General features: G+C 38.3%; 1 protein-coding gene across 1 annotated transcript in view; it reads left to right on the top strand.

Moving 5' to 3' along the window:
- Nucleotides 1-9,763, top strand: part of COL14A1 (collagen type XIV alpha 1 chain) — a 275,177-nt gene extending 265,414 nt beyond the window's left edge. Inside the window, exons 46-48 of the mRNA XM_043992943.1 lie at nucleotides 4,608-4,685; nucleotides 6,908-7,063; nucleotides 7,999-9,763. Of these exons, the coding sequence (XP_043848878.1) occupies nucleotides 4,608-4,685; nucleotides 6,908-7,063; nucleotides 7,999-8,030 (266 nt within the window). The 3' untranslated portion in view covers nucleotides 8,031-9,763. The remainder of the gene's footprint in view (nucleotides 1-4,607; nucleotides 4,686-6,907; nucleotides 7,064-7,998) is intronic.
- Nucleotides 9,764-12,056: the final 2,293 nt, after the last annotated feature.

Below are 12,056 nucleotides of genomic sequence, written 5' to 3'. Positions count from 1 at the left end.
ACTGTAAGAAAGCTCCGCCATGAGGAGAAGGTATCTGAGGGCAAGCCATGTGGTCAAGGTCCTTGGTGTCAGGAAGTGACGTTTGCTCGTGGGTATTGTCTATCAAGGCTACCAGCCAATCAACTTGAGGAGCCTCCCATTTCTGGGAGGGGGACACGAAGTAGGAAGTGGATGAGGGCAGAGGGCTTTTTCCTCTTTTGGTTCCTGACCTTGCCATGGTGGGTTGGATGATGGGGTCTCTTAGAAATAGATTTTTACCTTTCTCTCTGGTCCTAATGCTCTTTAATAAATACTTAAGCACTTAAATACTCTTGCTAAAGCTTATAATTTATTGGTGACTACTCATTAGATTTTAGATAGCATAGCTAGAATTTTAGCCCGTTACATGTTGCTGCTGCTGCTACTTACTACACATTGTGCTAAGCACTGGGGCTCTAAATAAGGTCAACCAAGACAATCCCTGACCTCAAGAGAAATCCATTCTAATGGAATAAGATGAACAGCTGCATGGTGTGCATATGGTGGGGAAGTGATATGAAGGCCTGGTTCCTAGTGATGGAGAGGAAGGAGAAAGGAAAGAGGAAGGGAGAGGGGAAGGGGAAGAAGAGAGAGAGGGGGAAGGGAAGGGGAAGAAGAAAAGGAAAAGAAGTGTGTGTGGGTTGGATTAGACAACCAATGAGGTTCTTTTCCTAGGTACCTTCCCTTTTCCCTTCTGTCTCTAAATCTGTAATCCTATCATCTCATGATCCTTCTCCATATTAAAATGATTGCCTTTTGTCGATTTTCAGGAGAAGACGCTAAGGAAAATACAAGCATAATTATGAATGCATATGTCTGGTAAAGTAGAAAAATGACTGGATCTGGATTTAAATTCTAATTCTCCTGGGGGCAGCTAGGTGGCACAGTGGATAGAGCACCAGCCCTGGATTCAGGAGGACCTGAGTTCAAATCCAGCCTCAGACACTTGACACTAGCTGTGTGACCCTGGGCAAGTCACTTAACCTTCACTGCCCTGAAAAAAAAATTCTAATTCTCCTGCTCAGTAATTATATGTCCACAGCCAAGTTATTTATCCTATCTGAGCCTCAGTTTCTTAATTTTTTTAGAGTTAAGATAATATTTGCACTCCCTACCTCACAGGGGAGGAGAACATTCTTATATCTAAGAGCATCATAATAAGCACATTTCTTGTTCCTGTTGCTGTAATTGGCTTATAAGTCAATAAATATTCACTAAACACCCAATAGGAACAAGACACTGTTGTAGGTGTTGGAGACATAAAGATGAAGTACAACATAGTTCTTGTTTCAAGAGAGCTTACATCTAGTAGAAGGAATGAGATATATAGATACAGAAAGTTCTAAAATAGATTATAAAATGACCAAGTCTATGGGAAGATATGAGCTAATACAATTTCAAGCCATGTGATGCAGCCAGGAAATAGCAATTAGAAATAGAGTCACTGTTTTTGAACTAAGGTGTCAAGACTTCCTTAAGTACAGGGGAAAATTACCAATAGTGTATCTGATACTCCACATAATTCAAAAGGCAGTCATTGCGTGCATCATGAAAAAAGTTATTAGCTGCTAATGATCTTTCTAGTCACAGTTCCAAAAGCACATATAATATAAGTTCCTTGATAATAAGCACTTGGTATCTTCAGCTCATAACTCAATGCTTGGCATATAGTAGAAGCTTAATAAATATCTACTGATTGGTTGAGGACAAACCATCATTAAACATTAAATGCATTTACATAATAAGGCTTGTTCTCATAAAATCCATCGCTACATAATAACCCATATAATTCTGATTTATCTTAGCCAGTTGAATTTTCCATTTTGGTTTATCATCTCAGAAGTCCTTAGTGATATAACCTCATCTTGTCCTTGCCTATATAAGAGTTTGTTCAGCAGGCCAGATGTAAGAATTCTGGCAGATATTGTCCCTATGGATTATTTATGTGTACAATTGATTTGTACCTATGAAAACCTTCAGTTTATTAACAGAGGTCTGTTAAATGGAAAACAAGCATGAATTGGTTTGGATTTTTATGGGGGCTGAATCATCAAAATCAAGCCCAGGCTTTTCTGATCTGTCCAAGTCTCTAATGAAAATTCAAACTTTTCAAAACTTAGCAACTTTGTTTATTTTTGCTGTGACACAGTTCTAATTCTTGTCTTCTGCAGATATGTGATCATGTTATTTTAGAAGGAAATGTCAGATGCAATCATTTATGATTGTGTGTTATTTGCAGTATGCCAACAGTACACACTGCATGGATGTTGTATGTAAAGATAAAGCCTATGCCCCCAAGACCTATGATTAAATTTAGATAACTTTAGAACGAGGAAAGTGAAAAGTTAGAAAAATCAACAGAGAGTGGACACCATTCTAAGTGGGCCAGATTTTCACTTTTAAATCAAAGTCTATTGATTCTAGAGGAACCTTAACCATGTACTCTACAATCCAGTCAAACTGCCCATCCTAATGGCTAATAATAATAGCTAATGTTTACGTAGCTCTTGCTATGTGCCAGGCTTTGTGCTAAGGGCTTTACAAATATTGTTTCATTTGATCCTCACAACAACCCTGGGAGGTAGGTGCTATTATTAATTATCTCCAGTTTACAGATGGGGAAACTGAGGCAAACAGAGGTTTTTTTTTTGTTTGTTTGTTTGTTTTGTTTTGTTTTGTTTTGTTTTTGGGGTTTTTTTTAGGGGACTTGCCCAGGGTCACACAGGTGCTTCTCTATGCCTGGAATGCAAGCTGTCCTCATCTCTAGCTCTTGCACTCCATATTTCCTCCAGAGCTCAGTTCAAGCATGACATTCTAAATGGAACCTTTCCAGAATTCTCCAGGTGCTAATGCATCCCCAGAATCATCTTACATATGTTTTGTACATACTTATATGGATACATCTTGTCTTTCTCATAGAATGTAACCTTCTTGAGGTCAAGGACTTTCATTTTTGTCTGTCTCTTAAGTGCTTAGCATACTGTCTAGCACTTAGTAAGAGCTTGTTTGTTGATTCATTGATTGAAAGCAAAGACCTGTTCTTGCGTGGTGTGTTTGGGGGAGTGGTGGTTTGGGGGGGGGAGGGAAGATGTGAGTAGATTTTTCTCATCAGCTTCCACGGACTCAATGATCATCTCTGTGTGCATATGATTATCTGGTCTATTTATCCAGCCCTAACCTCTCTCTTCTTTGGGCAGCTAGGTAGACCAGTGGATAGAGTATGTGGGGCCTGGGGTCAGGAAAATCTGAGTTCAAATCCAGCCTCAGACATTTGCTAGCTGTGTGACCCTGGGCAAGTCATTTAACCCAGTTTGCCTCAGTTCCCTCATATATAAAATGAGCTGGAGAAGGAAATGACAAACCATTCCAGTATCTCACCAAGAAACTCCCAAATGGAGTCATGAAGAGTCGGACATGACTAACAACAACAACAACCTATCTCTTGATCTCTAGTCTCTCGTTACCAACTGCTTATTGGACATCTCCAAATAGATATTACATAGACATCTCAAATTTAAAATGTCCCAAACTGAACTCCTTACCTTAGCTTTCTTCCTAAACTATCCCATTTTTCCAAAGTTCCCTATTACCATCGAGAATACCACCAGATCTTCCTAATGGCGCACACTTGCTACCTGTCATTCTCAATTTCTTACTTCCTCTCACCCCATATTCAATCTGTCAACAAGTCTTTTCATTCATAATTCACAATATTTTTCAAAAACTCCCCTTCTATCCAATCACTTAGTCATCACCCTGGTACCGATCTTATCACTTCATGCTGGGACTATCAAAATAGCTTGTTGCATGTCTTTTTGCCTCAAATCTGCACATTCCAGTTGATCTATTCAGATGATGAACTGAGGCAAACAGGATTAAGTGATTTGCCCAGGAGGAAAAGGAGGAGGAGAAAAGAAGAAGAAAGAGAAGGAGATCTTAGTAAAATGAGGTTAATAATGTTTGGACCACCTGGTTCATAGGGTTGTTTGGAGGGAAAGTACTTAAAGAATTATATAAAAATGATATTATTATTTTATCCAGTCTTAGTCTAAGTCTGCTTTGATAGTAACCTTTCAGGAATGTTGTAGAGGGGTTTGTTTCATTATTAGGTTGCACTGGGTGAACGTTTATCAGGTGAGATATGTAATATGCTTTGCTAACTTTTAAGTGCTATGTAAATAGATATTATTGTTAATATTTAACTTAGTTTCTATTAGTCTAATTTTCTTTTCTATAGTTTTATTATACATGTGTATTTTCTGGCGGTCTGACCCTGACAAATCACTTTGACTATTTGCCTCAGTTTCCTCATCTATAAAATAAGCTGGTAAAGGAAATAGCAAACCACTTCAGTATCTTTGCCAAAGAAAACCTTAAATGGGGTCACTCAGAGTTGACCATGACTGAACAACAACAAATATACACACACACATTTTTTTTTTTTGGCAAAACTTTAAACTTACTCTGAAATCTCTCCCTTTCAGTCCCTTTCCCTATACCTGTCCTTCTTTGTCTACTGAAAACCGTTAAAACCTATGTAAATATTTTTCCTATTCCAAATAGCATTATGATTGTACTTGTCTCAACAGGTTTATCAGGTGTTAAGGGAGAAAAAGGCAATCCAGGCATTGGGAGTCAAGGACCCCGAGGCCCTCCTGGACCTGCAGGTAACATATCCCACTAAACCAGCTGTGGTAGAAGGTGAATTTAAAATTCCTATACTTTGTTGTCATTCCAGGCCAGGGAAAGCTGTAATCTCTATTTCCATGGCTCACATGACATTCCTCCATTTCTCATTCAAATGACTAGGATATTAGAGGGAGAGCTCTTTCTCTCTCTCTCTCTCTCTCTCTCTCTCTCTCTCTGTGTGTGTGTGTGTGTGTGTGTGTGACTATAATCAAAAAAGTTCCTAATCTTTTATCCTTATTTAGCCAAAATTATGCTTAATGGTGATAACCAATATGCCAGAATGGTTATGGTTTTACACATCTAATGTAGAACTTATAGCTTTCTATATGTTCTTCTTGTCTTCTGATGATAAAATACACTTCCCAGTTTACAAATAGAAAATGTTATGTATTTAGTCTGCTTGAATTAAAATAATTATAGAGTTTTGTTTTGGGCCCTGATGATGGCTTGAAAAAAGTCCCTTAGAAAGAATGAACTTCCTAGGACATTTTGGAGTAAAACTGATTTCCTTACTTTTCAGCTTTAAAGATTTCAGGACTAATTGGGAAGTTGAGCCAGGAGAGAATTGCACCAATTCATCTATTTGTTTAACAAGTTTTTATTAAGTGCCTACTATGTGCCAAGCTTTGTGCCCTTAACTTGATTGTTTCATTCATATATTGCTAGAAGTACAATGAATGAAACAATCCCTATTTTCAACTTGGAGACATTTCAAACACTTATGACTCCAGCCTGGTAGATGGCCTCCAAGCACCTTTGAGCTCAGAAAATCTTAATTTTCCCCAAATTTTCACTGGGCCCCAGAACTTAGAGACAGTTAATGGCACAGTAAGTAGATAGAGCATTGGACTTGAAGTCAGAAAGGAGTGAGTTCAAATTTGACTTCAGATACTTACTATCTATGTGACCCTGGGCAAATCACTTAGCCTTTTTGCCTTAGTTTTCTCGACTGCAAAATGGGGATAACCTCATAGGGTTGTTGGAAGGATCAGATAAAATATTTGTAATGTGCTTAGTATAGTACCTTACACATAATAGGCACTATATAAATGCTTATTCCCTTCTCCCCCTTTTGCCACCCCCATCCAAGTCATATGTTACCAGCAGGAATTAGTGGCCCATAGAAAGGCAATCGCATATGGTCTAAAGAGCACTGGACTCAGAGATAGGATCTCCAAGTTTCAGTCCAGATTTGACCACAAAATAGCTGTATGGCTTTATATGAGTCATTTCCAAACTCTGGGACTCAAGAATAGATATCTATAAAATGGGAGGGATTGATTAGATGACCTGAAAAAATCCCTTCCAGTTTTAGTATGCTATAACACTAATTAGCCTCACTATGGAATTATAAAGATCATATGAGATAATGTAAGTAAATGCTCACTTTTAAACTATAAACTACTTTTTTTGTTTGTTTTTGTTTTTTTTTTGCAGGGCAATGAGGGTTAAGTGACTTGCCCAGAGTCACACAGCTAGTGTCAAGTATCTGAGGCTAGATTTGAACTCAGGTACTCCTGAATTCAGGGCCAGTGCTTTATCCACTGAGCCACCTAGCTGCCCTTATAAACTGCTATACGAATGAGTTGTTAATAATTCTACATAGGACATGTACAAATATTTTTTTTTTCCATTTGGTGGCACAGTGGATTGAGTGCCAGACCTGGAGTCTGGAAGACTTATCTTCCTGAGTTCAAATCTTACCTGAGTCATTTACTAGCTGTATGATCCTGGGCAACTCATTTAACTGTTTGCTTCAGTTTCCTCATCTATAAAATGAACAAGAGAAGGAAATGGCAAACCACTCCATGATTTCTGACAAGAAAACCCCAACTGGGGTCACAAAGAGTCAGACACTACTGAAACAACTGAACAACAATATCAACATTTTCTTTTAGGTACCCTCCCCCTAATATTTTGAATTGACTGAATGAGAAACTAGTTAAAGATGAGTTTTGATTTTTGCTGTCCTGAGATGATTTAGACACTTACCTAAAGGAAGAAGGGAGTCCTCTGAATATTTTCATTGCATTTTTCATTAGCAAGGAATAAACTGGGAAGGAGCAGATGCAAAGTGAAGAGCATTTATGTGTAGGGAAGATATACCTGAAGAGCAAGCTTGTTTATTTCCATTAGCAGCTTTAGTTTACTTTCCTAGATAATATGAATGCTAACAGTCGATCTAATTGTGTTCTCATAGGACCTGCAGGTGAGGGTCGAACTGGTAGCCCTGGGCCACAAGGTTCACCTGGTCCTCGAGGTCCACCTGGTCACCTAGGTGTACCTGGGCCACAGGGACCTTCGGGTCAACCTGGCTACTGTGACGCTTCTTCCTGTTCCAGTTATGGTGTTGGAGGTGAGTATGGTCCACAATGGTGGTGGTAATGGGCCTGTGTGTTGTGGGGGAGGGGGAGAAAAGACACTCAACAATGGTGAATGGAAAGTCTAGTTCAAGTTTAACACAGGCCAGACTCATCTAGGAATATGTTTTGCCTGCTATAAAGTATGTATACTAGGAAAATAAGTAGCCCCTTCAAAAATTTTCAAAGGTAGATAGATGATAGAAAGCAAAAAATTCCAGGTTTTTTTTTTCCCTTTCCTCTTCCCAGTCATAAAATATTCAGGGAAGTAATTGAAGGCACTGACTTTGTGTTTGATAGTTAGAAAGAATTGGTAGGAGTCTTATAGCTTCACCCTCTGTTGTCTTTCTGATATGGTCAAGGTCTCTTGGTAAGAAGGTTCATATTTGGAGGAGAGCCTTCCACCTATTGTCAGCATAATGAACAGAGTACCCTAGTTTCACTCATGGGATTCATTTACAACTGCTACTACCACTTCTACTTCTACTTCTACTACTACTACTACTACTACTACTACTACTACTACTACTACTACTATTACAATATATTATGAGAATAAGAATAATTTTAGCAAGAAGAATAATTATTAATATAATAACCTCTCCTCATTACTAACTACTAAAATGAGATCCTGATAAGTAATTGTTCTCCTTAAACACTTCCATAAAATGCATGTTGTCAGAAGATATGCTGTACAGATAAATGCTTTCAGGCATCTTTTCATCAATGAACTGTGTAAGGACCTTCACTGCTGGGGCTGCAGGGAAAAGAGAGAGTGCTTACTGGACTTTAATGTATCTACCATGGCAGGACTGTTAACCTTGGTAACCATACATCCAGAATGAAGCTTTCTGATGTCTTTTTCTTTTGTTGTTCATCTCTTCCTACCCTTGTTCCCTCAACTCCTCGGACTGCCATTCTGTCTTTAAAGATGTGATCCCTTACAATGATTACCAGCACTGAAGCCAAAGCCTTCCATTCTGGTCATGTTTTTCTGTTGCATTTGGCCATGGATACAGAACTACCTATTGACCACCACCACCAAAGCTTGACCCAGTAGCTTGTGCACAATCAGTGTTCTCACACCGCCAAATGACCCATCACACTTTCCCTCTCCCCTTTCACCTCCACTCCTTCCATACTTTTGTGGTCTCTGCATCATTGAGCAACATAATGAGAAAAATTGGAATTTGAAAAAACATCACTGAAACTAGCCAGCATAGTTCCAAAATGAAAATAGATGTGTCAGCCTGCCCAGTGTACAACCTCCCCCCTCCCCCAAATAAATTCACTCAGGAAACACATGCAACTAGGTTAGTGAAATCTGATGTCTGATCTTTGCTGCTCATCACTTGCCTGAAGTATGCAGATATGGTGCATTCCTTTTCTTTCCTGGTGATAGTTTTCTGATAACACTGAGCTACCCAGTAATGAATTGGGTTTCTTCCTACTCCTTCCCCACTTATCACTCTCCTGCCTTATTGCTTTTATAATGCTGCTAAATGATTTCAGTGTTCCTTTTTATAAAACAAAGGGATACTGTTTCAACAGTTGGCTGAGATGACAGTTTCCTAGTTGATAGCTCTAATATTTTGCTTTCTTCCTCTTTTGCTAACCATTTGCATACCCTTGGTGGTGGTGGTGGGTAAAGGTGGACACAGAAATCCAAATGGTTAAGACACCTCTTGAACTTAATTACCACATAACTCATATTCAACCCATGTCCCTAAGAACCTATGATATGATGGGGAACAGAGTTTATGGCTCCTGAATCCTGTCTTTGGCTAGTCTCATACCCCCAGTCTTCCTATCCAGCACCTGACCCTGATCAGCCAGAGTTCACACCTGTTCGAGAGGATTTGGAAGATCTGATCTGATGGCCCCAGGAACCGATTACTGCAAAAGGAACTGGAAAATCCATTAAAAGAACTCTTGAGGCATTGTTATTGATGGAGAATGATGGTATATGATTTGTATGGTTCATTTGTAAAACTTTTGTTTAGTAACATTTGCAGGGTGATATATTGTTACCATTATTATTGTTTAATAATGATGAAAACCAAAAAGGATCATTCTCTTACTCTGAGGAATAAGAGCAAAACATTTTTAAAAAACCCCAAAGCCCTGTACATTGGCCCCTATCTTTAAAGGATGGTGCTTCCTTTTACTGTTTTAATTATATGCCCAATTAGTCATGTTTTATTAGGAAGGTACTCAGCAAAGAAGGAAAAATCCACTTCCAAAATTGGAAGCCACCCCCTGCTCTAATAGACAATTTGAGATCCTAGAATTGTATAGTCTCACTTGGATTAGGGGAAAATGGGCCCCCAGGAGAAATGTGGTAAAAGGGCATTTCAAGCTTACCTCAGGGACCCAATAAATGAGCTCACTGACTGTTAGGCCCCCTTTACAGAGGGAATGCTGTCAGGAAAACACCATTTTGCATTATGGGTCAATACAACCCTAATTACCCTGATATATTTTGCCAGATTCTAAGAACCAAGGACCTGATTAGTATCTCTTTGCAGTCAATGGTTTTAGAAACAAATATTCTGTTTTGTGCTTTGAGAAATAAATTGCTATCCAAAAGCAGTGACCCTCCCACAATTTAAAGAGAGATCTATATTTAAAGAAATAATTCTTTAGTTTTTGGTTGCTGGGACTTCTTCATTGCATCTACATGGATTGGTGTGAACACGCAGATAATTTATTGTTTACCTATTTCCATTCTGTTTTGTAAGCAAATAAAAGCTGTAAACTATATTTGAATGAACTTGCCTCAGTTTATTTTTAAACTTTATATACGAGTTATAACAAAAACAAAATTATCGTGTCCTGCTTGTAATTTTTCTTTGTCCCCCTTCACTATTCCCATACTCTCATATTTTTAAACTTCTTTTTGGCCTGAACCTGTGATTTAATTGGTGTAGGGAACTCTTATTGAGGAAATGCTCTCTACCAATGTGTATTAACACGTGCTCTGTAATTGATTGTTTAGCAAATTTCCTGGGTTACTGAGAGGTGAAGTGTCTTCCTTTAGGGCCACCTAGCCAGTATGCCCCAAAGATAGGACTTGAATCCAGGTCCTCCTGATTCCAAGACCAGCTTTCTCACCACTTCACTTATATCTTGGCTTCATTTCTCTTACTTTTTAGGTGGGAGAAAAAAAATCATAGAATCAAATGACCTCCAATATCCTTTTGACCTTTTTTATCTGATCATTTTTATTACAATATGTCCCCAGTACCAACTAATATTTATCAAATATGGACACTGGTTTGTGAAGAAAAATAGAATGAGCCTGGTTAATCTGTTCAACATGCAGTCCTCACAGAGTGGTGAAAGAGCCCTGCCACTCTATGCTATTTATTGTACACAGGCTCTCTTACTTTATTTATTTATTTATTTGTTTACTTACTTATTCATTCATTTGTTTATTTATTTGTTTACTTACTTATTTCTTTATTTGTTTACCAGGACAATGAAGGTTAAGTGACTTGCCCAGGTTCACACAGCTAGTAAGTGTCAAGTGTTTGATGTCAGATTTGAACTCAGGTCCTCCTGAATCCAGGGCTGGTTTATCCACTGTGCCACCTAGCTGCCCCTCTCTTACTTTATTTGACTTCCTTTTCAGAACTGGAATAACAACTTCCTGATTAAGAAAACATGATGTTTCTATTCATCATTCTTATGCAAAGTGATACAATTTGATAGTTTAGATTCATTGAGGAGACTATAAAACCACCTAAATAAAATAACTAGATCAATGTTTAGAAGACTGGACTAGTTGATGAGGTAACAAGACAAATAACTGACCAATATTTCCCAAGTCTTGATGTTTAACAATGTATTATTCCAATTTAAATGAGGGTGATGACTGATGATTAATAGCTGTGCAGAGGCTCAGCTTTCTGTTTCTGTGGGAGAAAATATGGAAAGAATAGGAAAAGAGAAAAGGAGCCAAATAAGAAGGAAATCCTGTTGGTGACTTGGAGGGGATTTGATGAATCAAGTACACCAAAAGTTTAATTTGGGAAGAACTTAAGGAAAATTTGAAGGAGAGCAATCTCCAGGTCCAAATACTAGTCCAGATATTACTACTGAATTCAAAGAGAAGCAAGATCAAGGACAATTAAAATGATATATACAGCTTAAGAGAGATTAAGTTTTAAAAAAAAGGTGAAGAAAAGATAGTTGGCAAGACAAGGGTGAAAAAAATATGGAACAAATAATCATTGTTGTTCAGTTGTATTTAGTCATGTCTAACTCTCTGTGACCCCACTTGGGGTTTTCTTCTATTTTTTTTTATTCATTTGGATTTGCTTTATTGTATCTTGATTTCTCATAAAGTCATTAGCTTCTATTTGCTCAATCCTAATTTTTAAGTAATGATTTTCTTCAGGGAGCTTTTGTACCTTTTCCATTTGGCCAATTTGGCTTTTCAAGCTGTTGACTTTTTTTTTCATGACCCTCCTGCATCTCTCTCATTTCTCTTTCCATTTTTTCCTCTACCTCTCTTACTTTTCCCTCTACCTCTCTTACTTTATCTTCAAAGTCCTTTTTGAGCACTTCTATGGCCTGAGACCAATTCATATTTTTCTTGGAAGCTTTGGATGTAGGAGTTTTGACTTTGTTATTATCTTCTTCTTAGGGTATATTTTGATCTACCTTGTCACCAAAGAAACTTTCAATGATCTCCAGGTTTTTCTGCCTGCTCATTATCCTATCCTATTTCCTGGCTTTTAACTCCTTCTTAAAGTGGAGCACTGCTTCCAGGGGGCACTGTCCCAAGCTTCAGGGGGTCCCAGGTAGTATGATTTAAGGTGAGGCTTGTTCTCAGCCCACCTGGCCTGTAAGTAACCACAGGCCTGATTACTTTTTTTTTTTTTTTTTGCGGGGCAATAGGCATTAAGTGACTTGCCCAGGGTCACACAGCTAGTAAGTGTCAAGTGTCTGAGGCCGGATTTGAACTCAGGTACTCCTGAATCC

The sequence above is a fragment of the Dromiciops gliroides genome, chromosome 1, assembly GCF_019393635.1.
Source record: "Dromiciops gliroides isolate mDroGli1 chromosome 1, mDroGli1.pri, whole genome shotgun sequence".
Taxonomy (NCBI): Eukaryota; Metazoa; Chordata; class Mammalia; order Microbiotheria; family Microbiotheriidae; genus Dromiciops; species Dromiciops gliroides.
The sequence above is the reverse complement of the archived record's forward strand: the minus strand, read 5'-3'. Positions and strand labels throughout refer to the sequence as shown.